At 41.5% G+C, this 27883-nt stretch overlaps 4 protein-coding genes and 1 long non-coding RNA gene across 7 annotated transcripts; 1 reads left to right on the top strand and 4 right to left on the bottom strand.

Annotated features, from left to right (window-relative positions):
- Positions 1–133: 133 nt before the first annotated feature.
- LOC116196242 (pre-rRNA 2'-O-ribose RNA methyltransferase) lies at positions 134–5116 on the bottom strand. The gene is made up of 11 exons (XM_031525872.1): positions 4579–5116; positions 3835–3882; positions 3599–3757; positions 3456–3502; positions 2953–3109; positions 2816–2877; positions 2505–2697; positions 2323–2412; positions 1703–1845; positions 1490–1616; positions 134–1398 (listed from the first exon to the last, which is right to left on the bottom strand). The coding sequence occupies exons 1-11, from the start codon at positions 5050–5052 to the stop codon at positions 388–390; spliced, it is 2511 nt and encodes an 836-aa protein (XP_031381732.1). The 5' UTR covers positions 5053–5116; the 3' UTR covers positions 134–387.
- Positions 5117–6369: 1253 nt separating this feature from the next.
- Positions 6370–10417, top strand: LOC116195171 (translocon-associated protein subunit alpha-like). Its single transcript, XM_031524156.1, has 8 exons — positions 6370–6539; positions 7089–7253; positions 7333–7383; positions 7631–7719; positions 8219–8296; positions 8816–9019; positions 9715–9786; positions 10029–10417. The coding sequence occupies exons 1-8, from the start codon at positions 6467–6469 to the stop codon at positions 10077–10079; spliced, it is 783 nt and encodes a 260-aa protein (XP_031380016.1). The 5' UTR covers positions 6370–6466; the 3' UTR covers positions 10080–10417.
- LOC116195170 (SNF1-related protein kinase regulatory subunit gamma-1-like) lies at positions 10282–12995 on the bottom strand. Of its 2 annotated transcripts, XM_031524153.1 has the most exons (7): positions 12594–12995; positions 12128–12303; positions 11887–12000; positions 11639–11797; positions 11463–11545; positions 11194–11385; positions 10282–11050 (listed from the first exon to the last, which is right to left on the bottom strand). In XM_031524153.1, exons 1-7 carry the CDS (start codon positions 12763–12765, stop codon positions 10657–10659), a joined length of 1290 nt encoding a protein of 429 aa, XP_031380013.1. In that variant the 5' UTR covers positions 12766–12995; the 3' UTR covers positions 10282–10656. The 2 variants fall into 2 exon arrangements, with proteins under 2 accessions (XP_031380013.1, XP_031380014.1); XM_031524154.1 differs by lacking the exon at positions 11194–11385.
- An 82-nt stretch (positions 12996–13077) lies between these two features.
- On the bottom strand, positions 13078–17864 carry LOC116195169 (glucose-1-phosphate adenylyltransferase large subunit 1-like). 2 transcript variants are annotated; one of them, XM_031524152.1, is made up of 16 exons: positions 17603–17864; positions 17386–17467; positions 16943–17207; positions 16704–16826; positions 16292–16462; positions 16057–16149; positions 15873–15956; positions 15726–15781; positions 15456–15549; positions 14769–14954; positions 14593–14673; positions 14308–14394; positions 14108–14212; positions 13895–14001; positions 13742–13802; positions 13257–13662 (listed from the first exon to the last, which is right to left on the bottom strand). In XM_031524152.1, exons 3-16 carry the CDS (start codon positions 17180–17182, stop codon positions 13561–13563), a joined length of 1590 nt encoding a protein of 529 aa, XP_031380012.1. In that variant the 5' UTR covers positions 17183–17207; positions 17386–17467; positions 17603–17864; the 3' UTR covers positions 13257–13560. The 2 variants fall into 2 exon arrangements, with proteins under 2 accessions (XP_031380011.1, XP_031380012.1); XM_031524151.1 differs by lacking the exon at positions 17386–17467 and having other exon boundaries at positions 13078–13662; positions 17603–17861.
- An 8887-nt stretch (positions 17865–26751) lies between these two features.
- Positions 26752–27478, bottom strand: LOC116197036. Its single transcript, XR_004154971.1, has 2 exons — positions 27149–27478; positions 26752–26998 (listed from the first exon to the last, which is right to left on the bottom strand). It is a non-coding gene; the product is annotated as an uncharacterized LOC116197036 (long non-coding RNA).
- Between the last annotated feature and the right edge of the window lie 405 nt (positions 27479–27883).

The following is a 27883-nucleotide window of genomic DNA, read 5'->3' as shown; positions in this document are numbered from 1 at the left end:
CAATGTCTGGGATCATCAGCATCACGTGGTCTTCGAATCTAGGCCTTAGTTTGGCAACCCAAGCAACAGGATCAGGTAATTGTCTCATAACGCAATTGATGATCAATTGTAATGATATCACAAAGCAAAGGAATCAGGTGAACCTCACTGAATTTCAAACACTACTACTAATCGATCATAATAGTCTCAGTTGGGGAAGAACTATCTTTCAAATTAAAACTCAAATGACATCAATCAAAATCTAGCTCATACTTCCATTTCATTAACTTAAAACCTCAGAGATCTTCTTAACAAAGTAGTTTTAGGAATTCCAAGGGCATGATGGGTATAACGAATACACGAGATAACCGATCAAAATTTTGTTACATGGCCTGAGTTTACCTTGCCTCAATCACGGACTCCCATCTTCTTCGACTTTCCTCCCCCCTTCTTCCCTTTCATCGCAGGTCCCTTCCCGGACCCTTTACCTCCTTTAGCCTTAACATTTTTTCCCTTCTTTGAGCTGCCTTTCCCAGCCTTTCCCATGCCGCTTTTCCTGGCATCCTTCTTCATCCTCCGATCAACAAGGACTTTCCCCTTACCAGCTCTGACCTGAACTCCCTTCTTAGCTACCACGTATTCCTTCTGAGGCTTCTTGGGCACAGCCTTCTTGTAAAGTTGGTCGATCATCTTCCTCTTCGACCGGTCGGAAATATCTTCCTGGCCTGATATGGAGTTGGCCTTCTTCCTTACCTTCTCGAGTTTCCTCATGGCAGCCTGCTTCTTCCGGGCTTTCGCCTCAGCCACCTTCTTAGCTGGTCGGGCATTGATCTCCTTGAACTGGGCCCTCATTGCCGCAACCTCCTCCTTAGTCACGGGCTTAATGGGCTGGCGGTGCCTCCTCTCCTCGTCCAAGAACCACTGGGGCAAACCCTCGTCATCGAACATGTACTTGTTGTAGGCATCATCAAGAATTTGCTCTCTTTGCTTCTTCCTCAGCATCTTCTTTGCACAGGCCAAGATCTCGGCCTTGGTTTCAACATCTTCATCATCAGATTCATCGGATGATGAGCTGTCACTTGTGTCTGTAGAAGGAGCAGGTACTATCTCAAAATCATCTTTTTCCTTGGAAGCTTGACTTGTCTTCTTATCTTTGACCATCTTATCAGGCAAAGATAGCTTTTTGTCCACAGGTCGGTCTACTTGCATCTCATTTTCATCGCTATGATAAGACACCTCAAAATCCCCTCCTTCCGCTGCTTCGACAAAGATATCTTGACTGAACCACTTGTTTGTGATCTCCTCTTGAGAAGGCTTTTCTCCATCGTCAAGTGATACCATGAGGGGATTAGACTCGTTATCAGTCCCCTCTTTGTCCGACTCATTTTCAGAACAAATACCCTCATGATCATCACCTCCCTGAGAACCAAATAAACAACTTATTAACCTATTTGTTCACCAAGAGATGGGTTGCGTATTCTACCAACATGCAAATATAGTAGCTTCCTACCTCTAAAAGTTTTTCCTTGTCAGCATATGCTTGCCTTGCACGCTTCCGCTGTTTGGAACTGCCCTCTTTTCTGGCCAAAAAACGTTCATACGCCTGATCGAGAAATTCTTCCATTTGCTCATCATATCTACCAAGACAACATAACATCTCGGTGTCAGCAGCAATATTGACATGAACAAATGCTAGCTTAGCCATCAGCAAAGACGAAATTACCTCCTGCGCTCTTCATCTGAATCTAAATCACTGGAAGATTGTCCCCGAGATTCCTTATGAATATCTTCATCGTCACTATCCTTCAAGTTTCGGTTCTCTTCTTCAGGTGAGGTTGAATCAACAGCAACCAAATCCTTTTTCCCCTGAAGGACCATTATATAAACGGAAAGGGATTTAAAGAAAGCAATTATATGAAGGGCTTGCTTTATGGACTCAATACAATTAACATCACCAACAAAAATATTACTAATTATAGGATTAATTCATGAAATGCAACCCGGGTTGATCAGTAGAAGCATTTTGAAATGCATGCATGAGAAGAAGGCTGGTGAATATTTAGGATTTCAGTGAATTTGCAGATAGAAATCTTATTCTGAAATTTGTTATTAAACTACTTCAGCAATTAAAACAATAGAAGAGCATAAAAATAAGCAAGTTCGAACCACTTTAGCTCCATTTGTATCTCCAGCTAACCACCAGGAAAAAAAAGAAGAGTGGATCATTTTTGCCCATCACATTTGCAGCCTAAGGAGAGAGAGTAGCTGCAAATATTGCTCAAATGCATACACTATAGTCCAGCTTTATAAAACAATACAGGATGCATGGGATGATAAACTGACCTTGATGGAGGAAAGAGAAAACAACTCATGATCAATGTATCCATCTTCCAATGCATCTATTTGCATTCCTGTAGCCTTCCTTGCCTTGTCCTGAAAAATTTAAATTGGTATGAATCATTTGCTAGCAATAGGACCCAGATCACACCCAAAGTATTCTAAAAGCTTAAGATAAGAAGCCGCACCTTGGCTCGCCTCTTTGAAATAAGTTTCTTTGCATGTTTTTTCTTGCGCTCCATAGCATATGTCAATTCCTCCATCTCATTTAGTATCTTATCATCTTCATCTTCCTTATTTTCATCCTGATTATCAATGTTTGCGGGACTAGCAGAAGCTTTTTGGGAGGGAGAGAGTGCCTTCCTAAGATTCATTCTCCACCTATATTACAAGAGGAGAGTTAAGCATGTTAGAAGATGATTTTAAAATTGATAATCAAAAGAATGACAACATAGTGATGATTTTGATCGGAGAGCAACGGAAAGATGAATTCTCATACTTCAATAGATGCTTAAAATCTTGCTTCCCAAGAACACGCAAATCGTCGCATAGATGTTTCACCTGACAGTAGACTAATGTGAGAAACCAAGAGAGGACTATAGATGAGACCAAATGTAGGGAGAAGGAAAAGCCTACCTCCTCAGTTGTTAATGCATGCTCCTTGATTGGCACGGAAGCTGGAGCATCAAATGATATGAAATTTACTGTACCAAGTATCTCAAGAGGAGAGTCAGACCATATAAAGTCTGCAGCTGAAGAAACTTTCCTCAAAGTAGTGTCTCCATCTTCATATCTAGAACAAGAATCGACAAAAACTCACATTTGTAAGATCACATAGTGGCAACATAAATTATGCAATACAAAAGTAACTTAGGAGAAAAGCTACCCAGTATCAGTTTCATAGAGTTCAAAAGAGACTAAAGTCACGGTACGTTGAGAACCAAGCCACTCAAACAGGATTGAAAAAGTTACGATAAAGAATCTTTGATCTTACATTACAACCCTACAAAGAAGATTAAACATTAACCAACCCATATTCCCATCATATTGATAGCAGGTCAACATTACTTTACTTCTCTTTAATTATGCAAAGATGAGAGCATCGAAAACTTCATAAGTTCCAGTCAGGGAAGGCTTACCCATCGCGGTGTCTCTTTTGCTTTGTTCCTCTAAGAACATCAACCACCTATACCAAAGATAAATAAAGTTGATACAAAAATTCTAAGATAAAGCAAAGAGATGGCACCAACGATTATTATAAGGACTTCAATAGAAAAACTACCTTCTTAGGAGGCTCAATAGAACCTTGAAATAGATGCTTCACATCAAGAAGCCTTGGATCAATTTTTGCCGGAGCTTTGTACTTCAGGCCCAAAACAAATATCTCAGCAGATGTTGAACGACTAGCTGCCGGTTTATCCACCTCTACTTTTTCAAACAGCTGTGTAGAAACATCAATCAAACCGGGTCCAGGGATATATAAAACAACAGTAACCTCACTATGCAGCCATATAATACCTGCTTGAGACAGTAGAGAACAGAATTATAGTCCTGGGACCTGAAAACCTGGTACCAAAGACAAATTAATGATCAGCCATCACGTGTTAAAAAGAGGAAAAGAACCTAAATTGAGAAAAACAGTACTTTGTTCCTAGATATAGAGATTATCAAATTCATGGACAATCTTCTGAACTTCAGAATATTCAAAATGCTAAATGAAGTTGGACTAATTTCCTTTGCTGAAAATTCTAATTATCAAGACATCCATCTTCAATAAAAATAGCCCTCTAATGTAATAATATTGTTGAATCCTAGTCCAAACAACAAGGATGCTGATCACCGGCTGCTTCTAACGGGTCAAAGAATATAAATAACTCTATAGGAGTGTAATGATAACCAAGCAGGCCTACTGAAGAACACATCTATAAGATACGCAATGCATCGCCAAGCACCGTCTCCTCCAACACTGAAAAACCTCCAATCGGCAAGGGAAATTCCATCCGTAGAGCTCCTGAGGAACAACCCTCACCTCAGGCAGCTCCGAGAAGTAAAATTCAATTCTTTCGACATCGATTTCTTCCTTCCTATATAAGGGCAATTCAACCCAATATAATACACAGGCAACCCTCTGTCAGGTGCTAACTTCTTGATAAACAAGACAGACAGACAGAACAGCAACAAAACATAGCCCCAACGAAAACAACATCAATGTACGATTTCTTGCAGCATTAGAAGCAGCAAAGAACGACGAAAAACACATACTTTAGTCACGAAATTGCCCTTTGGAGCCAAAAACTGTGTGGCCAACTTCACGGCATCGATAACCAGAGCATTCTGGCTCATTGCCTCCTGAGCCCATGCCCCTCCCACGTTCGGGGACCCGTCGTGGAGCACCAGATCGAAGGCCCGGACCCCGCGCTCCCCCATCAGATTCTTGACCCTCTTACTGCACTCGGGCTTCGTGATGTCCTGCTCGATCGAAATGGCGCCTCGGATCGGGGCGATGGGGACCAAGTCGATGCCGATGACGAGGCTGCCGACAGGGACGCGCTGCACCGCCACCTGCATCCAACCACCCGGGGCGGCGCAGAGGTCGAGGACGGCGTGAGATGACCGGAGCAAACCGAACTTGGAGTCGAGCTGGACAAGCTTCCATGAGGCTCGGGACCGGTAGCCGTGCTCCTTGGCTAGCCGGTAGAACTTGTCCAAACGGTGCTTCCCCTTGACTTTGCCCATGGCGGTTCTTCTTCCTCTAGCTAGGGTTTTGGCAGCGTAAGGGTTTTGGAGTAGCTGCTGGTTGGTTGGAGCCCCTTTTATACTTCAGTTTGCAATTTTGGCCCCTGAGTTTCAGCGCCTTTGCAACTCCAGTCCAGTTCTTCCCCGCGCTCTCTTTCTATTTCTCCATCCACAACTTTATGCGTAGTTTTCATTTTTCAATTAGTACTTTGACTAATCTATGGATCCGTGACACTGAGGTGGCGTACCGGCGTTTGGGGCATTACCAAATTAAAATTACTGACAATCTCAATTACTATCAATTTAGTTTTGTACCAATTAAATGTTGAATAGAAATTGGTAGGGCCAAGGCACTCTCGATAGGGGGAGAGAGAGATTGCTTTAGGCGAGAAGACGCTTTAGAGTGGTATCAAAACTCAGTTTGATATGATTCTAATGCTCGATATATTCCAGTGTTTGAAGGTTGTTACAAAGATGGTAATCTATAAACACCCCTCACGGAGCAATTTTATGAGTCTAGGCAATTTGATCCAACATTGCTAGTAATCTACTTACATTATCTCATATCAAATGCCATCCGAAATTCTGCTTTAAGATATTGTTTGCTTTGAATGGATATTATATTTTTCCTAAGAGAAAACAATGGCTCGTGATCTTCTAAACTCACCAAGGTCATCGTCTATTTTCAACGTGGGAGTTGATACTCCAAAGTTATCTCTACCAAGAGAACGGTGCCAATGTTAGGGATGTGGACTCAAAGATATGTATGAGTGCTCAATTTATGAGGCATTATTCTCTTTCAATGTCTTTAGAAATTGATAATGCTTTACCAATTACAAATAACCACGACCGACGACTGCCTAATTATTTATCACATGAATTTTACTAATACTTTCCATTCGCATTTGATACAAACAAAACACTAACAAACACATAGTAGTATTTTCAAGTATCACTAGTAACGTACTAGTTAAGGACGATAATGGTGGACAAATAATAAGTTATTTACTACATATTTGTGATGTTCGCACTTTTTAAAGCACTTTTTGTTTGGATAGGGGGAAATGGATATATGAAAATTTTTATCTTCCCTCCCTTTCCTTTACCTTCATGTCCTTCCAATCCAAATAAAGTATAAAAGCTTCATGGTGCACGTTCGACTCAAAAAACATATGATTTCGTATTTGTAACTTATGAGTGCTGAATCCTGATTGGATAATACGTACAACTATAGGGACCAAAGTGTTATCAAAAGGAAGTTTGGGGTGCAAAAAGCAAATCCACTCCATTTGTCCTGTCGGAGTTTGGCTTCGTCGTCTGTCTGTGTAAAATATCAGAAAGTCTTCACGGACGGAGAGAGCCATTGAATTGAAGCCAAATCAACATTTGACCCGTAAAGAGCAAACCCCTCGGCATGGCGATGGCGAAGAACGTCCGGGCTTTCTTCCTCGCCCTTCTCCTCCTCGCGTCCCCTTTCCTCCTCCAAGGTGTGCTCCTATCCCCAGCTTCAGATCTAGATCCGTTCATCTGCTCGCACCTGTGACCACAGTCTCGTGCTCTAATTTGCAATCGCTGATTCGATCGCTCTGTGAATTTCGTTACTGAACTTCGGTCGATTTCTTCTTTGAGCTCGTAAATACTGCTCCTATGGGTTCTCTGCTCGTCTCCTTGCATGGCCCGATCGTTTCGATCTGATGGAAGTGAGGTTTGATGGGAGCTTCGGTTTACCTTCTTCATGCAGTTTTTGCGTGAAAAGCTTCTCTTTTAATCTATAGTTACGGAAGTTTGTTCCGGGGGTGATAAAGTTTCCGTCTTTAAGTCTTTCAGGATAATAATCGAGTCAAGTTTGTATAGTGCTTTCGCCATTCATTGGACGACGTTGGCTTTCTCACATATGGGATAGATGGTTATGCTTGCCTTTAAAGATTTAGCCCTCTTGAGTTAGGTAGCGATAATGATTCGATCCATAACGGGCAGTTACATGCATGAGAATTCAATGTGTTGATGTGTTATCTAACCGTTTGTTTGCTGAACAGTTGCCAGGTGTGAAACGGATTCAGAGCCTGAAGATACAGAGACTTCTGAAGAAGGTGGTGAGCTTGGAATTGTGGGTGAGGACGCGCAAGCTTTTGGTGATGGGAACTTAAGTCCAGCTCCTGGGGTTGAAACTGTTTGCATTTTCCCGAAGAATGGAGCACGATGTGAGTATAATTTGTCTGTAGGTGGATATGGATGTTTAGTCTCTCGGGCTTCCGCTTTATAACAGATTACATTTTGCAGTGGTCCCAGCCGGAGAAGAGACAGAATTACTAGTTGGAATGAAAAATGATGGTAAATGGATCGAGTCCTTTTCTGTCATGTTCTTTTTTATTACTTCATTTAGGCAGAGTCGCAAATTATTAGCTTGTTCCATATTCTGTATTATCTCACTTGCATACAACATCCAGTCATCTACCATTGCCTTTTTCTGAAGGTTCTTAGGCATCTGTGACTTTCCTAATAATTTTTTACTTGGTTTACTATGTCATATTTGTCTAAGTTGAACGAAGGCCCCATTTTCCTTTGATGCCAATTATAGGTGAATTGAGCTTGAATGTAATCGCGGTCAGGGCCAGTGTTCATCTTCCATTTGATCATAATCTACTGGTTCAAAACCTCACTGCTCAGGTAATCTCTCGAACTTAATTGCTTTTGCGCTTTTAATTCCAATGCACGTCTTTAATGTGAGGTAAGGATCACTCCTGTTTGTATTAGGCCTGATTTAGGCTTATTTTATTGGATCGTTTTTTAATGAATGAAGGGAATGCTGGATTCGATCCAAAAAAAATGTGAAGAAAGGATCCCAAAATGTTACCTTACAGAGACTGTAACTTGCCAGTTCACTGTTCCATAGTCCGCAATCGCTGAAGAAACAACTGATTTTTGCATCTATTCATATTTGGGGATTGCATTTAGAAAAGCATGGTAACATTTTAAGAAAAATTGTCACCTGACTTAGTATTCTCACTTTGAAGTGTGCCAGTTCACTATTCTAGACTGTAGACCACTCAAGAAGCTACCTGGTTTTGGACGATACCTATAGTTGGAGTTTGCATTTAAAAAACTCGTTATCTTTTCAACTCGAATTTTCTTACCAAAATAGCATCCGCAATCTGATTAATTGCAGGCTTTCAATAACGCATCAGTTCCAGCTTCTACACAGGCCACCTTCCCTTACATTTTTGCTGTCAGTAAATACTTGCAGGTATTAACTTCTCTTAAATGCATATTGGATTTCTCGGTTATCTCCTGAATGTTCTTTTGTTGATCGTCGGCTATTACCTTCCCTGATCTTTTGGCCTTCCAATAATGAGACATGCTAATGCTCACCTCGAAAAAGGAAGGAGTAAATGAAATTTATCCATGTAATGTTTTGAAAATTAAGTCCAGAGGACTTGGCAGTATGGATCCAGAGATTGTTTTGATTTGTTCTTATGTAGTTTTAAATTTGGTTTCAAACTATCTTCCATAATAATAAGCAATGTAAAACTGGGCTTATGTTAATCAATTGACTCTATTAACTGATAATGATCATTGTCTATCAAGGTGTTGACAAAATGTATGTTTAATCTAACTAACTGATAATATTGTCTTAATATTTGCCTTACTAATAAGATGTCAAAAAAAATTTATAATATCAATATAATAGTAGTCTGAAAAGTATATTTACTGAATTCTACCTCTTATAAACATTTCCTAACTTAGCGATCAAATATGATTGCAGCCTGGAAATTTTGATCTTGTGGGAACCATTTACTACGAAATAGATCAGCAACCTTATCAGAGTATCTTCTACAATGGTACGATCGAGGTTGTTGAGGTTGGTGGCTTCATCAGCATGGAATCGGTGTTTCTTTTCACATTGGGGATCGCCCTTCTTGTCCTCCTTGGTTTATGGGTTCATGGTCGTATACAGCACCTCTCCAAGGTAAAGAGTTTGAATTGGGTCCCATTAATCATTTACATGCCTTTTTGAGTGCGCAAGTATTTATTAGTGTACACCAGTAAACAACAAAGAAGTGCATAATCTTCTATCTGTTTTTGTGCCTCTTAATTTCATGAACAGCTAACTCCTCTCAGAGTCAATCCCTGGCTTATGATTACCCTTTAGGCCCAGAAATTTGCATGAGCATGAATGAGCCTTTTCCACATAGTCCGCGCGAAAGGCCATTACTTACATGAAGTCGCAGTACTTCAAACCTATGCATGTAGAATGCCTTTGTATGCTCCTTTAAGCACTTGTCTGAGTAACTGCATATATTCTATCATGGTGATGCAAATGACTGCATGATTAAAAAATGCAGAATTCTGGGAGACTCGAGTTCTGGTAACCGTTTCCGATCATTTTGAAGTAGCTTTTTCTTAAATCTGTGCATAAATCATTTAAGAGCGTGTCCCTGGGCATTATTGGTAAGTGGCTGTTGATGATATCCTCAGTTCATGTTAGTACCATCTATTTCACTATAAGGTTCTAGTTGAGTTCTAATGCTCCTGTCTCTTATTATTGGCCAATTAATTTCAGCGGGTTCTAAATCTTGTTTTGGTGCAAGCATTTAAATTGTCTTGGTTTGTGTGATTTCTTGTTATCCCAATTTCCATCTGATCCACAATATGTTTGGGCAGAAAACCAAGAGAGCACCAAAGGTTGAAGTTGGGACAAAGACCACAGATGCATCTTTGGACGAATGGCTTCAGGTATGCCAGTTATCCCCATTATAAAACTTTGGGTTTTCCATGTTAATTTGTGATAGTGTCCTCTTTAAAGGCCATATCTCAACCAATCCACTTATGTCGGTCACAAAGCAATCAGTTTCTTTCCTTCAAAGTTATACATCTATGCACTTAGCAGATCATATTGGAGAGCAGTTTGACTTTGAACTGTGCTTCTTGTTATGGTTCTAAAGGACTGGTTTCGCTTCTTGGTGTTATTGTTGCAGGGAACTGCTTACACTCAATCTCTTTCCAGCAAGTCGAAGAAGAAGAAATAGATCATGGGATTAAGACTGCTAATCCTGCTGATACTGATAGTCAAGTAGCAGCTCGGGCCATTGAAGTAGTAAACTCGCACTAGACACTATGGAGAATCTGAGAGTGCAAGAAACCTTCGAGACATACACGAAATTTAGTTTTATTTCCAGAGAAACCTGCATTCCTGTTGTAGCATGGACGAGGAATTTTTCAATTTTCTCCTTTGCAATTTTTCGTTTCCTGATGGAGGTTTTGACTATTGCATAGTTTGGCTTTAGATATGTGAAGAGAGCAGAAATTTCTCGAGCTAGTGTTTATCTAAAAATTATATTCCGAATTGTTATTGTTGAGTTTTGCAGGATAATACGGTAATACAGTCCATTTTTCTCTGCATAATAATGATCTCATCGCTTGCTTATGAGCTGAACCTCGAAAATTATCTCATCTTGATTGCCAACCATGAGGAATTCTCATTGATCTCATGCCAAAACCAGAAGATTAGACGATCCGTCTGTGAAGACTGACAATGTAGAAGATTTGTCCGAGAAGAATAACTACGTCGAAGGAACGGATTGTTCGGCAAGAAGGTTAAAGAAATCATTTATCTTGGATGAGTTGTCCGTCTTCAACATGACATCCAGTCTGCTCCAGGGCTGACTCAAAGAAGCCATGACCTCCTCTGAATCTGGAGTCTGTGCTGGGCGGAGCGAACTGGGTGATCACGTCCCTCGACGTAAGGACCCCTCGGACCGCACCAGTGTTGTCCAGTAAGAAGCTGGAGTCGCACTTGGCCTCCTCCAACTTCTTCATGGCTTGCTTGAGAGTGTCGCTCTTCTTGCTGGTGATTGGAGAGTCCATTCTTGGGTAAAACCCATTCTTGAGGCAAAGCAACCCAGGTTTCAGGAGCGCCCTGAGGTCCTGGTCGATCGTGGGGTCGCCTCGTGCATTGTCGTCTGGCTCCATGTGAATGAAGGCTTCAACAGTGATACTCCTGCAAACCGGGAATGAGCTAACCGTAAATGCGATAAGAGACCAATCGACTCGGTATTGTGTCCCTGCGTGCTACGTGGAAGTGTCTTCAGAAAATCGTTCTTCAGCTCGACTGTATAAGCATGTACAGTCAACTCAACTCACGTTCGGTAATGGAAAACATAGTCGTTGTCGAGTAGAAGATAGATGTCGCTGCTCCGGAAGCAACCGATGAGCTGCCTCGTCTTCCGGTTTAAGACTGCGATTGCACCCATCTGGTTTTCCCTCAGCGTAAGCAGAGCTTCAGCTACCGTTTGGTTCTCATAGACGCAGACCATATGGTCTTCGTTCTCAAACCTATATCAATAAATTACGTACTCACTCGGTTTAATCAAACATTATGCTCGAGATGCATATCTTTCATGTGGAAGTACCTATATTCTGATATGGCTTGATCTGAAATGCTATCGAACCACTCGAGTCCGGTTGATTGAAGAAGCAACTGTATGACTGCGTTCTGGCGGAATTACACAGAGTTAAACCGATGTCAGGTCGGAATTGCCGAACTCGAACTAAGATTCCATTAAAGATATGTGTTGTTCCAGAATACCTGTGTGACGAAGCCGATGACTTGACACTTGGACGGCTCTATGACTGGAAGAACCTGCACACGATGCTTCGAAAGGAGCAGAAGGACATGGAAGAGGGAGTCTTCTAACCGAACAGGCAAAAAGGGGTCCAACAGGAATGATTTCGCTAGCTCGATCACCTGTTAATATAAGGTCTCCAATGGATGAATAATGCAGAACCACACACACAATACAATTACGAATAAAAGGATTCAAATGGCACTCGTACCTTGGTTTGCCGGGTTCGAGAATTTTGATCTAACATGGAGAAGAAACTGGTGTGGCCATCATTCTGATGGCTGAGCTCCTCCAAGGGCTGTGCATTACGATCCGTCTCGATTTCCTGGGAGAGGTCATCACATTCGTCTTGAAATTAATTGGCTAAAATGATCGTACCGAAGGAGCTAATAATGATCCTCGAACTTTAGCCATATAGCCGCAGAACCGAGTCATTTGTCTATTATGTTTACCTCGAGAGACCAGAGGACCAGGGTCGCCAAATCGACGAAACCGATGTATCTGTCGGAGAATCTCCTAGCGGTGTCTGATGGGGCATCTGCGATGGGTGCACCAGACACATTGTTCTTGTAGAGCAAGCAAACTGCATCTCTCACGCTATGATCGGCCCTCAGTTCGAAGACTTGGGCTAAATCCGGGGAGGCGAAATGAAATGAATGTTAATGACGAGCCTCGGTATCGAGATGGAGGGGGAATTTTCAAATTTACTATTATCTCCTCCCAGTTCATGACAACATCTTCCTAGCACACATTCAACAGATGATCTTGAAAGGTACTAAAATTAGCAGAGAACAATAATGGGACACCGATCCGAGGCCAAGATCACGGTCATGGACTACGAGCGTGTGGAATGGCTTGTGATGTACTCGATATCTAGTGATGTGGATTGGAGCAGAAAGTGACCGAAAGACGCTTTACCAGGAGAGTTATTGATGCCGGGGAGGGAGCTGATGGGGATGCGGTCAAGGAACGACTGGAGGGCAGCACCGGAGTCGGCCTGTGGCTGTCGATGAAGGGATTGCTTTGTCGACACATCGTCTTCCGACTGACCCCAAACACCGGCCATCTCCTTCTTGATCTCTTGCGCCATTCCTTATGCCTAAATTCTGACACAGCGGTTCTACAATCAACAATTGTGTCTTCCAGTTCTCTCTCTCTCTCTCTGATGCTGGAAATTTGCAACTGCTCATGTTAATGGCTACGAACTGCCACACGGCATTTGCCGCGCACCGCCATGTGGCACCAGGACAGATTGCATATGATTATTATCAAACTCATGTAGGCGAACACCTTCACGAATGGTGGTTTATCAATTACACTAAAGATATAATAGCAAATGCAAATACTGAAGTTGGTCGATATAAACTTGGGAGATGCGAGAAATTTACAATTCCGAAATTAGTAAAATCCAAAGATACCACATTGTATTGTAACCAGTACCACAATGCATTGGACAGTTCCGGGATTATCACTTTCCGATTAAGTTCTAATACATATTACTTCCGACGAAGTGCTCAGATCTGCCTCCAGCAGCATTCTCATTTAAAAGCCCGGTAACAACCGGCAACATGCCGGGACTCATTATTCCGAAACTGATCATTAACAGACTATAATCAGCCCCCTCTCTTGATGTCTCCACCGTAATAGCGTCATATGGTACATGAACATAACAAAATTCTACTCTACATATCGTACAATATAGTGATTATCATACCTTTTTCCCTGTAATAATATAGTAAGAACTCGAGATTAGATCCCGGCTACTGGATAATCACAGGACAGTACCTCGTTTTCTTCTGGTGTTCCAATGGAATTGCTCCGAGGCATCGCACTCTCCCCCAAAAAAGCTCCTCCTCCGCCTGTCTTCAATATAGCAAGAGGCCCTTTATATGACCATCCCGTCTTCTATTGTTGCCTTCTCCAGGATGACCGTGATTCCCAATCGGATGTAAAATCCATCCTCTGACCTGTCCGCTTCTTGAACACCCTATACATCACAGATCACCGATTAACTTGGAAAAATTCCCTATGAGGGTTATAGTATTCAGATTGAGAATCGAACTTACATCTTTGTTGTGGATGACCACGTCTTTTCCAATTTTTACGTTCTTATCAATTATGCAATTCCTTCGCAGAAAGAACCAAAAAACACGGTTAGAAGTGCATACAGTGCATTCAATCATAACAGTAAATCGACAAACTTTGTAGTAGACTCTCACTTGATCTTTGTATTCTGCCCAATCCCAATCGGAATCTTCCCTTCGGCAAGCAGAGAGGCAATTTCTGACTCAGTCTGATAATAGTCTGCACCCATCATTATGGTATCCTATCAAAAAGTCGAGAGAAAGAGGAGGAAATCAGTTCTCGTGTTCCTTTTCCCAAATCAGGGGATGGGAAGAGTATCATAAGCTTAAGAATAAAAACACATCTACCTTCAGCTCAACACCATAGTCTAAGCGGGACCTTTCACCGACAATGGAGTGTTCCACAGTACATTCTCGTAAGAAACAACCGTGTGAGATTATTGCATCCTTTATCTGTAAAAGTCCAACATGAGAATTAGAAGAAAGCTTAGTCTTTTGTTTGGAATAAGGTGGACAAGAGAAAGCAGATGAGAGGAAATCCAGCTCACGTGGCATCTTTCCATTTTTGTTGGTGGCAAAAAACGCGGAGATGTGTAGAAAGGCGTTTTTGGGTCGTAGAATTCGAATTTCGGAACCTGTAAGAAAGAACCAATAAAATCAGTAGTACTTCGAGCTCGGAATGTCTAAACTGCCTTTAATTTATGCACACTGATGGTTTCAGAAGAGTTCGCATTAGCTCTGAACAATGTTTCCTTTAGATATCATTTCCTTCAGGAGTGTGAGATTTGATTCTAGCTAAAGGAAGAAATGCACAAGCACCGTTGCAATCATACCTCTTCGGTAAGAGCCAAGTTAGCATCATAGAAGGACTTGATGGTCCCGATGTCCTCCCAGTAATCCCGAAAGATGTAAGCCTATCGATGTCGAAATGTGAAGACCACAAGCAAAGCCATGAGAACGGAAATTTTTACAACACAAAGCCTCTTCCAAGTGAAGCAGTTTCTGTTACCTGAACATCATGTTCCAGCACAGCTGCAGGGATGATCTCAGATCCAAAGTCGTTGGATGTAGGGTACCTCCATTTCAGCATATTTAACAAGGTATCCGTCTTGAAGATGTAGACTCCCATTGAAGCAATATAAGGAGATCTAGCAGCTTCATGCGGAGGCAATCCGATCGTTGTGGTATCTACTCGCTGCAAGATCCATCAAATAAGATTGGAATGACCTCAAGCATTTCTTTGTGATGTTCAGGACTTCGGTACAAAAAGAAAGTAAAGCCTTAAAGAAGCTTCTTGGTTATAAGAAGAGAAAGTGTGAAGTGCATGTGATTTTATGTCCACTTTAAATCAAACATTATCCATCGTTATTTACATTCCCGATTAAATACAAACAAGCTCACATGTTTAAGGCAGTGTTGTTTAATGTCATCCGATACAGTGGTCCCTTCTGTTCCATTCAATTAGTTGAAAAATCAATACAAAAACTGAGCTCCGTTTTACCTCAACATTGCATTCTTGTAAGTCCATACAAGTCGAGGAATCTGCAGAGATTTACTCGAGACACTATATTTATATAGAATAATACGACAAACAGACTTAGGACATGACGTAGGCCTATTTGAAATACCATATCTTTGGAATAATATGACAAACGACATGACATAGGCCCAAAAAAGAAATGTGCTTAATTCTTACCATAGCTTTCTGATTATCACCCTTTGGCTTCTCAGAAAACTGGATGATTCGACCTCTGCTGTCAATCTTCACCAATCCGTAATCTGATGCACGGCTGTAAATCCAATCATCATAAAGTAAATTAGCATGTAAGCATTTAAAAGTTGTCCTTTCCATTGTACAAGACTCAAAAGTTAAGAAAAAGAAAAAAATCAAGAGATCAACAGGCTAGTTAAACAGAGATGCTTGATTCTAGAGAAAAAAACAAACAGAAACGAATTAGAGGCAAACCTTTCACCGACTGGAGCACATGATACAGATATCTCTGCATTTCGGTCTATATGATTCTGTTATTGCAAATAAGATTGCATAAGAAAGGCTTCTATAAATATAAAAACCAAGGAAAATATCTCAGTTCTGCCTTGTTTTACCATTTACCTGTACAAAGTCCATATAATCCATTCGGTACAGCTGATCCCCAGCCAAAATCAGAATGTTCTCAACGTTCCTGTTTTTGGCATCCTACAGAATTCCACATGCTTATGAGAGGAGCTGGAAAGTTCACTGAAAAAATTAATTTAGAGAGAAGAAAACTCGGCAAGTTATATGCACTAGTACTTGCCTCAAAAACCCATATGAATTGCCTAACAGCATCAGCTGTTCCTTGAAACCATTGCTTTCCTGTTTCTCCCGACGTCTGAGTGGCTGCCAAAACCTGTTATCCGGCAAAGTAACTTTAATTAAGCATTAAGATCTCCAAATGAAAATAACATGAAGGTGATTTTCTAAAACAGGAACATGAAAAAAACACAAGAATCAACCGGGAAACAAATACTATTGACAAGGAAGGAGTGTACCTCCACAAATCCATCTCCAAAGTTGATGCCATTCCCAAAGTAAGTGCGGGCGATATGGCGATTGAGAGAAGCAGAGTTGAACTGGGTCAGCACGCATATCTTGTTGATTCCACTGTTGATACAATTGCTCATCGGGATGTCTATGAGCCTGTAGCACCCACCTACTGGGACCTAAAAAAGCAGTCATCTTTTCTTTCAGAAAAATTTCGCGCTAAGACACATCTATTACTCCCCGTTTATTAGTTTTCAACATACCAATGGAGAGAACCAAATATTCAAGATCGAAAATAATCGAACAGTAGCACAATAACAGTTTTCGACAACCAAATATAAATTTTCATAACGATCTATTTAATAAAGTTCCTACAAGGTAAGTGGTGTAGATCAGGTAGTGTAGTGAAAATTTTCTTACAGCAGGTGTTGCAGCTCTTCTTGTGAGCGGAAACAGATGAGTCCCCGCACCTCCTCCTAATATGATCGAAGCCACATTTTTCGGGTCTGCTCTCTGTCTAGGAAATACCGGAGCCTTCACAGTCTAAAACAGTTTCAACAAACAACACAAGAAAAGACTCAAATCAAACTCGTGCAATCGAACTTAGACAATCTGCAAGAAAAATCCACAATCCAGCTTGGAAAATCATATTTGTTCACCAGTGTCTCGGGAGAGTTATTCGAGGTGATAATGGCAGAAGCAGCACCGGGCTTGATCTTCCTCTTGGCTCGACCACTCTCATCATCTCTCAGACTCCTTGCAACCTGATCAACCCAAACGCTCTGATTCAAGCTGCCTCTGACTCTCTCCCCCAACAACCCGACACCGCCATTTTTGACGCCCGTGCTAGCTCGAGGCAAATGAGTACGAGCCCTTAAGCCCACACAGCAAGAATCCATTGTCAAAGGTGATTCTGATCTTCCGCTGCAACCCCAAGTTGACAAATAAATAAGAAACCACACACGCACGCACGCACATAAAAGAGACCTCTTCAGATGTTGAATAAAAAACTGACGAAAGAAACGAAAAGTCTGATTGAAGTAAAGTAGAGATTAGGAAAATGGATTATAATAAGCAGAGGAGTGACAGTAGTGACACACACTTAAAGTCCCAGATCAGAGCCGACAACCCGATCCAAGCAAAGCGAAAAGTGAACTTCCAAGCAAAAGGGCAAACTCAGGAATCTACGAAAACATCATTAAAAAAAGAAAAACATATCAAGCTCAAAAACTTGAAAGGTGCCCACATAACATCAGCTCCTTAAACTCCAACAGATGCTAAAAAGATCCAAACTTTGCAGCCAGAAGACCATAACTCACCCAACCCAGAAGAGCTGACTCTGAACCCACCCACTTGCAGGCTGCAAGGGAGCTCGAAGATTGGTGGCAATGGGAGTTGGGAGGCAAGTGAAACCCGTGAGGAGCTGACTGGGGTGATGGCTCTGCCTTTCTCTCTGCCGTGGCCTGAGAGTCCTCACGAAAGATCTTGCATTTAACTCGGGTGTATTTATATTAAGTATATATACAATGTATATATACAATATACGATGTAAATGTGAAGTATTCTTTTTCTTTCTTCTTGAGTTGATGGAAGAGCTCTGATTTTCAGAGCTTGTCCAAGTTTCCAGGCTCCTCCATTTGCATGAAGGGGGCCATTACAAGACAAACCACCCTGTCACTCTCATTCCTTTGTTGGCCTAAAATAAAGAGTACTTACCTCGTGAACTTGATGGGAACCTTCCCTTCCCTCTCATACATACATTCATACATATATTATTTATATATATTGTATGTACTTTTAATGACTGGCTAATAATTTTTTATGGGCATAATTTTCTTTAACACAAGATATTTTATTTTACTCTCGACTTACTATGGTGGCCCATAATCAAATAGAATTTCCTTAAGGAAATCGAGAATACTTTTGACTATAGGCAACAACGGTTGGTATTTCTATACATGTCACAATGAACGTCTTGTTTGATTTGCTCAGCACTTGAAAATCGAGTCCCTCGGGTTAGTATGTTTCGATTAAGGCAAAGGACTCGAATGACATTAAATACCTGTATTAACAGAAATAATAATACATATAGCCCTGGCTATTGTTTTCGCAACGAGATACTATGATGACAAACTGAAGCACGTACGAAACTGTTGGGTATCCCTCCAATTTGGAGGAAGTTGGGCTCAAATTGTATTGGGCTTTTATCGGGCTTTAATAGGCCCAAGACCCATTTTAGTTAGGGTTTATATTTGTTAGGCGACATATATATATATATATATATATATATAGCAGCAGCGGCAGAAAAGAATATAGGAGAAGGCTGTAGAAGAAAGAAGCGGCAGACAGCAGAAAAGGGGCAGCCGCAAGCAGACAGCAGACAGCAGAACAGAGGAAGAGCAGAGGAGAATTCTGCTCAACAGGGGCAGCGTGCAGCTGGAGATCAAACCTCGATCGGGACATCAAACGAACTCCGATTGGGACGAAATTTTGACAGCAGCTTCACAACACGTGGGGCTAACTTCTGAACGGTCAGAATTTCTATTCGAGCTCTGTAGGTGCTGTTTCAGCTGATTTTGTGAACCACCCGGTGTGGGTGACGAATTTAGTATTTGGGTGATCCAAGAGAGTGTTTCTCTTGAGTTTGGTGATCCAAGGGTTTACCCTTGATGAAAGACATTGTATAACCTTCATAGTGGATCGTTGATTCGGAGTTGGTCCCGTGGTTTTTCCCCACATTGGGGTTTTCCACGTAAAATTCTTGGTGTTGTTTTACTTTACTGCTTGTTGGTTGATTTGATTAGTTCCTATCTCGATTACACTAGAAGGGGAGGAAGATTAATCGCTGCGTTATTGTTTGGTTGAGTACATCCCTATCCCCAACAAGTGGTATCAGAGATTCGGGTTAGAGAAGTTTGAGTTTTTTCGGTGTTTTCAAGATGGAGGAATCTACAGGATCTATGTTCAAGTTGAATGCAACCAACTACTCTATATGGAAGTCTCGGATGGAGGATCTTCTATTTTGCAGGGATTTGTACGATCCTATTGAAGGGGATTCCGCGAAACCCAAAGATAAGGATGACAAGGCTTGGGAACGCACAAATCGGAAGACTATTGGTTTGATTCGGCAGTGGATAGACAATAGTATTTATCATCATGTTGCTCAGGAGACAAATGCGAAAGCTTTGTGGGATAAATTGACAAATCTCTATGCGAGGAAGACACCACAAAATAAGGCATTCCTCGTGAAGAAGCTGGTTCATCTTCGTTTCCAGGATGGAGGTGATATGGCTGCGCACATGAGTAATTTCCAGGATATTATTAACCAGTTGACGAACCTGGAGATAATATTACCCGATGAGTTGCAGGCCTGTCTACTTTTAGGGACTCTACCGGATAATTGGGACACACTTGTGGTTGCATTAAGCAATTCTGCGCCAAACGGGAAGCTATCGTTGGCTACGGTGACAGACAGTTTATTTAATGAGGAGACTAGAAGGAAAGGCACGGGAATTTCCATTCAGTCTGAAGCTTTGGTTACTGAACAACGGGGGAGAAGTCAAAGCAGAAATTTCTCTTCCAAGCATAGTAACTCACGTGGCAAATCGAGGGGCAGATCAAAGTCGAAGACGAGGAAAGTGGTCACTTGCTATCACTGTGGAAAAGAGGGACACTACAAAAGGGAGTGTAGAGCTCTGAAGAAAAATCAGAATGGCAACGGTGAGAGCAAGAAGGAAGAAGGCACTACAGCAGTGGCATCTGATGGAGAGACCTACATCATTTGCGATGAAGCTTATGTGAATTTCACATGTCAGGACTCTACCTGGGTTGCAGATACAGGTGCCTCGTTTCATGTCACTCCTCATCGGGATTTCTTTTCATCTTACACTACCGGGGACTATGGTTATGTGAGAATGGGGAATGGACAATCATGCAAGATTGTCGGTATTGGTGATGTCTGTCTAGAGACCGAGCTTGGCTGCAAGTTGTTTTTGAAGAAGGTGAGGCATGTTCCAGAAATTCGCCTTAACCTAATCTCGACGGGTCAGCTTGATGATGAAGGCTACAGTAACGAATTTAGTAATGGGAGATGGAAGCTCTCCAAGGGTTCGTTGATTGTGGCACGGGGTCAGAAGACCGACACTCTCTACAGGCTGCGTGCCAAACACAATTCCGATCAGGTTAATGTTGCTGAGGATTATCCTATCGAGCTATGGCATAGGAGACTTGGGCATATCAGCGAGAAAGGTATTCAAATTCTTGCTAGAAATCAGTCTTTGCCCGTTAAAGGTATGCACTTGAGCACTTGTGATCACTGTTTAGCTGGTAAGCAGAGGAGAGTTTCTTTTGTTAGAAGTCGTCCCTCTAGATGCCATCATATACTTGATCTTGTGCATACAGATGTTTGTTTTATGTCGGATAGATCTCTTGGTGGTACTCTCTATTTTGTGACATTTATAGATGATCACACCAGGAAAGTTTGGGCTTACCCTATGAGAACTAAAGATCAGGTGACTGAGATTTTCAAGAACTTCCATGTAGCAGTGGAAAGAGAAACAGGCATGAAGCTAAAATGTGTCAGAGCTGATAATGGTGGTGAGTATAGAGGTCCTTTTGAGAACTATTGCAGGACTCACGGTATCAAACTTGAGAAGACGGTACCGAAGACACCACAACAGAACGGGCTTGCAGAGAGGATGAACCGCACAATTGTTGAGAGAGTTCGTTGTATGCTTTCTCAAGCGAAACTGTCTAAGCCTTTCTGGGGCGAGGCAATGAGGTCAGCGGTTGATCTTATTAATCTTACACCGTCAGTTGCACTTGATGGAGATGTACCCCAGCAGGTGTGGACCGGCAAGAAAGTATCATACAAGCATCTCAGAGTATTCGGGTGCAGGGCATCTGTTCACATTCCTCGAGATGAAAGATCAAAACTTGATGCCAAGGCAAAACAGTGCATCTTCTTGGGTTATGCACATGAAGAGTTCGGGTACAGGCTTTGGGACCCTGATAGCAAGAAGATCATCAGGAGCAGGGATTGTCTTCTTTGAGGACCAGACAATCGAGGATTTGCAAAAGTTAGAGAAGGCCAGTGTAGGCAATCCTCGCGAGATCTCTATTCCTGTACCGGTTGATGTAGAGCATCCAATGGAAGAGGTACCTGGTGAGTATGAAGAAACCACGACTGGGGGTGAGATTCCTCAAGTAGATGATGATGTGACTACGGATGATACAGGCTCGCAGTTACAGTTAGAGCCTGCAGATCTACCTAGACAATCTGATAGAATAAGACGATCATCTACAAGATATCCGCCTCATGAATATGTGCTACTGACTGACGGGGGAGAACCTGAGTGCTATGATGAAGCTGTGGCACATGAGTACAAGGAGCACTGGTTGAAGGCGATGAATGAGGAGATGAACTCCTTGTCTGAAAATCACACGTATGACCTAGTGAAGCTACCGCAAGGTAAGAGAGCATTGAAGAACAAATGGGTCTACAGGTTGAAGACAGAGAACTCGCGACCTCGATACAAAGCTCGGCTGGTAGTGAAAGGTTTCAACCAGAAGAAAGGAGTTGACTTCGAGGAGATCTTCTCGCCTGTTGTCAAGATGTCATCGATCCGAGTTGTTCTCGCACTGGCAGCTAGTCTAAATTTGGAGATCGAGCAGCTCGATGTAAAAACAGCTTTCCTACATGGTGACTTGGAGGAAGAAATATATATGGAGCAGCCTGAAGGATTCCGAGTTAAAGGTAAGGAGCATTTGGTGTGCAGACTGAGAAAGAGCTTGTATGGGCTTAAGCAAGCACCTCGGCAGTGGTATAAAAAGTTTGACTCTTTCATGTTGAGCCATGGCTACACACGGACAACTTCAGATCATTGTGTGTTCGTGAAACAATTCTCGAATGGTGATTTTATCATTTTACTGTTATATGTGGATGATATGCTACTTGTTGGTCATGATATGAGCAAGATTACAGAGTTGAAGAAGGAGCTCAACAAGTCCTTTGCCATGAAGGATTTGGGACCGGCAAAGCAGATCCTTGGGATGCATATTTCTCGTGACAGATCAAGTGGAAAACTTTGGCTTTCTCAAGAGAAGTACATCGAGAAGATTTTGGATCGGTTCAACATGGGTAATGCTAAACCAGTTTCATCACCACTTGCTTCTCATTTCAAACTTAGCTCGAAGCAATGTCCTACAAGTGAGAAGGAGAAAGAAGAGATGAAGAAAGTTCCTTACTCATCAGCTGTAGGAAGTTTGATGTATGCCATGGTCTGTACAAGACCAGATATCGCTCATTCTGTTGGTGTGGTAAGTCGTTTTCTCTCCAATCCGGGGAAAGAGCATTGGAATGCGGTTAAATGGATCCTGAGGTATCTCAGAGGAACATCCAAGGTGTGTTTACACTTTGGCACTGGTAAGCCGGAGTTAGTGGGCTACACGGATGCAGATATGGCAGGAGATATCGATTCCCGGAAATCCACTTCGGGATACTTGATGACTTTTGCAGGGGGAGCTATCTCATGGCAATCAAGGCTTCAAAAGTGCATCGCTTTGTCTACAACGGAAGCCGAATACATTGCGGTGACCGAAGGTTGCAAGGAGATGTTGTGGTTGCAAAAGTTTTTGCAGGAGTTGAGCTTGAAGCAAGAAAGGTATGTTCTACACTGTGATAGTCAAAGCGCCATTCATCTTTGCAAGAATCCCACTTTCCATTCGAGGTCGAAACATATCGATATCAAGTTTCATTGGATTAGAGATGTGTTGGAGTCCAAGCTGGTGAAGCTAGACAAAGTGCACACCGATGAGAATGGAGCTGATATGATGACAAAACCTTTCGCTAGGGAGAAACTTCATGTTTGCCGAAGTATAGCCGGTATGCTTGAAGCCTCCAAATAGTCGGGAGGGGGAGTTTGTTGGGTATCCCTCCAATTTGGAGGAAGTTGGGCTCAAATTGTATTGGGCTTTTATCGGGCTTTAATAGGCCCAAGACCCATTTTAGTTAGGGTTTATATTTGTTAGGCGACATATATATATATATATATATATATAGCAGCAGCGGCAGAAAAGAATATAGGAGAAGGCTGTAGAAGAAAGAAGCGGCAGACAGCAGAAAAGGGGCAGCCGCAAGCAGACAGCAGACAGCAGAACAGAGGAAGAGCAGAGGAGAATTCTGCTCAACAGGGGCAGCGTGCAGCTGGAGATCAAACCTCGATCGGGACATCAAACGAACTCCGATTGGGACGAAATTTGGACAGCAGCTTCACAACACGTGGGGCTAACTTCTGAACGGTCAGAATTTCTATTCGAGCTCTGTAGGTGCTGTTTCAGCTGATTTTGTGAACCACCCGGTGTGGGTGACGAATTTAGTATTTGGGTGATCCAAGAGAGTGTTTCTCTTGAGTTTGGTGATCCAAGGGTTTACCCTTGATGAAAGACATTGTATAACCTTCATAGTGGATCGTTGATTCGGAGTTGGTCCCGTGGTTTTTCCCCACATTGGGGTTTTCCACGTAAAATTCTTGGTGTTGTTTTACTTTACTGCTTGTTGGTTGATTTGATTAGTTCCTATCTCGATTACACTAGAAGGGGAGGAAGATTAATCGCTGCGTTATTGTTTGGTTGAGTACATCCCTATCCCCAACAAACGATATTTGAAAAGCATCCGGACTGATCTTTAGGATGACAAGCGGAACCGGAAAGTGAGATCGAAACGGGCAAATTTGCTATAACGTCCACATGGGATAAAATCGACATGATATGACCAAACACGTACTTCGATTGCATTCGGTTTGAAGAGTCAGCATGGAAATTGGAATTGCCGTCTCAACTCTGTCGATCATCTGCTTGGATTCAATTGGAAAATGGACCAATTATTGTAGCCACGTAGCAGTTTGTAATTCCACAGTTGATGGTCAAGACATTTCTCCTCGTCCCTGTATATGTCCATTTATGTTTATTAAGAATAATATATCCACAGATATTAGTTTATTTGGATTTACAATAAAAATTGTACTCTACCAAATTCATCTCTATTTTTTTCACAAATTCAACATTACAGTCATTACTGTTTTGTCTTTTTCTTTTTTTTTTTCTAATAACAATCTCACTCATATTTTTTTAATTATTTTTATAATTAATTTTTTAATAATAAATTTTCTATCTACTTACATCTATATATACATAGGTATATGTATTCTCACAAATCCATATATTTTTCAATATTTATAATAATTATTTTTTTGTCTTTTCTCATTTCTCAAAATTGAGTTGACAGTAACTCAACTCAAAAAACCAAACACACCTAATTTGTTCAATAATTTTTAAATGAATTCTTCAAAATTATCCTCCTCCTTATTCTCAGAAAACCACTCATTATAATCATCCGAATGGTTGCTTTGTGAAAAGAAAGGAACTAATTCCGTCAACTTACAGTGATATGGGCACCAAGCAGATGTCAGGAACCCTATTAACAAGCCAATCTGCACATATGTTCTTCTCGCGGTAAGCATGAGCCACGATCTGCCTGCCGATCTCGATGCATATATAGGCCTTGAACTAGTCCTAATTCAATGGTCATACATAAGACTCCAAACGCAAAAATCCGTCCCTTGTGGGAATTGTAGGTAGCTGTCGAGCACTTCCATTTCAATCACAGCCTCCTCCCTGTTTAATTCTGATAGAACCATCTCAATCGACTATTATTGTTTATTACAACTTATCATGATTAATAAATAAAAATAAAAAGGGGAAATCATATTTATAAATTATAAAATTGTGAAAATACGTGAAGTAGACAGTCCATGGGGCCGGATCACCCAAGTAGTGACAAGTGAATCACTCCAATCAAGTTGTACTTTGATTGGAGCGACATATTTCTCATACTCATGCTATTTTGTGCGTATACATATAAAAATGTTTTAGTATCTTACCTAATCGCATGGACGGTTCCCGTTAACGCCCACCGGGCCATGTTGTATGCCCGTGGGGCCTCGAATGTCTATCGCAGGCTTGTCTCCGGCATTTTGCGTCGCATGTCCGCTCCTAAATCGATCGTCCTATAATAAAAATTTATTTATGAATTCAAGTAAATATATACGTGCGTAACACCCATTCGGTGAGCTAACTCAAAACTATCCATCAAGGTGAAGATTCGATATCTTGGCCCCTATATGAAGTTCTTAAATTGATTGCCCTATAACAAATACAATTCTGGCAAGTACATGCGTAAACACACATGCTACGACCTCGCCAAAAACTATGCATCAAGATGAAGATTCGATGTCATCAAGGGTGATTATTTCTTATGTATTCCATGTCATCCAAGTCCTCAATCACACCCCACGCAAATCATTTTTTTTCGATTGCAGGGTCGATATGCCGACTTTAATATTGCATATCACTGATTTTTATCAGTTGATATAAGTTTACACATTGATCTGATGTTACGGGGATTTGAATTGACTTGGTTCTGCTAATGAAGCCTGCCCACAAATAGGCAAGTGAACATGGGAAGTGGCCCCCAGGGCTTGTGAAGAGATTCGCCACACAACTTGTCCTCAATCATTGTCATTTATAAACATTTTAATCGTTGTCATTTACGGCTGATATTTGTTCAGATTAGCCAATGCGATGCAGGAGCTTCTACGATAATGCTCGGGTACTGGACCGAAAATTTAATCATCGTTCTACCTGACCTCCTTTGTCAAACAAGACAAATCGATCCAATATATCAATCGAGAGCGATTAAGATACCGTACCTGAACAGTACGGTTGAATTTTCTATACCTCGCTCCGTTCCAAGGAAATTGAGCCAACATGCCAATCAAATGGATTATCAAAGTCATTTTCGACACTGGTTGGTCTAATTTTATATACAAATTAATGCCCGTTTGAATTGGTAACTTGAAAAACGATCTTGCAAGGACGAACCTAGCTAGTACATGGTCATAGCAACGTCGATAATAAATGATGGTCGATAATATAATCGCCAATGGCAAAGCTGATTATCAGCAGAAGCTCACAAAGTTTGCTAAAACTTTCTGAAGTAGGCAAGTGAAACTAGCTAGTCCTATTGCTGATGGATTGAGTTCATCACGAACATTGTGCTAGCAAGTTACCGAAGAAACATACATCGAAAGCGCACTGATGAAAATTTTCCGGGAATAGTATGGACGGAAACCATCCTGGTCAGACCTCGGGCCATCAGCTCCCTGATTGCCTTCCCCGCAAGCGACCCATTGATTTATGGCGTCCAATCAATCAATGCAGTACCAAAAACTAATCGGTTCCCTCATTGAATGAAACAAGATCGTATATGTCGAAACAGAACATATATGTTAATCAGAAAAGATTGAAATAGAAGTCCTGCAATCCGTCAACGATAGATATTAATAAAAAGAAGGGAAAAAAAAAAACCCAGGCAATTTTACTACACGCAACTGCTTCCATAAAGCACACGGGGCTCAAATCATCGGGTAATTGCTATACGTGAATTTAAGAACCAGCCATTATCATCCAATGAATTTAGATGTATTTGTATGGCATTGCTTAGCCTCAAATAACAATATCTTCGGCACGACAATTCTCTAGTAAGGTGGACCGAACACATCAGGCGATTACTCTCTTGGCAATGACATCCCTATGTTGTCATGATAGTATGAGAGCTAAATAGTCTTCTGCTCAATACATTTCAGCCTCCTCCTAACCTTCAAATGATCAAATAATTCTGCTCAAGCAAGAAATGTCGGTTCACATAACAAGAGGGGACATACCATCAAAATCACGACTACAAACTATCAGCGAAAACATCACTGCAAAACATTTTCGTAGAGTGAAGTACGCGAAAAGACGAATACCCTCAGGCGATCAGAGAGGATGGAGGGGGTGATGAGCGTGTCCTCGGGTGCCTCGGACAGGAGCTTGTCATAGGTTGCCTGATCGAAGAACACCATGTTTGTTCACGTTCTCCTTTGGTTTCCCTTGCCCACTTCTATTTCCCCATTACAGCAAAGCAGTTAGTATCAGCAATCACAATCCCAGCTTCAGATATCGACAATTCTCAGAACGACGAACAGTACGAAGCTCAACTCGCAAAATAGAAACAATCCTATAACTGAAGGCTTAATACTAACATATGGCGAGCAAATCGAAGATTGACAATATAGAGATTAGCTCGCACTATCCTTCATTTCAACTAAAGGGCAACTAATTGACATGAAGAAACGATTGGAATATGAGGTAGCGGGTTCAATGCCTAGTGGGACTACCCGTGCCCATTTTATTAGTTATTTAGTATTTTTCTTTCATTGTAGTATGCCTTGACCTCCTTTATAACCGAAAAATAAGTTAAACTTGCAATTACAAATTATTCATTTTTATAAAATAAATACATGCATTTATTTTATTTTTAACAGTGAGAACTAGATCTCATCATGTATGATAAGAATTAGATTTTCAATTAAACCAATTTATGAAGTCGAATAAGGGCCCGGCCCAACTAGCTGATATAGGTCCAAAGCCCATTCTCTGATTTACTCCGCCCACAATCAAGCCCAGCCGGGCACCTTGGCTGAAGTCACCGGCCTAATCGC

The sequence above is a fragment of the Punica granatum genome, chromosome 2 (assembly GCF_007655135.1).
Source record: "Punica granatum isolate Tunisia-2019 chromosome 2, ASM765513v2, whole genome shotgun sequence".
In the NCBI taxonomy this organism is placed as follows: domain Eukaryota; kingdom Viridiplantae; phylum Streptophyta; class Magnoliopsida; order Myrtales; family Lythraceae; genus Punica; species Punica granatum.
This window is presented reverse-complemented; position numbering and strand designations above follow the sequence as displayed.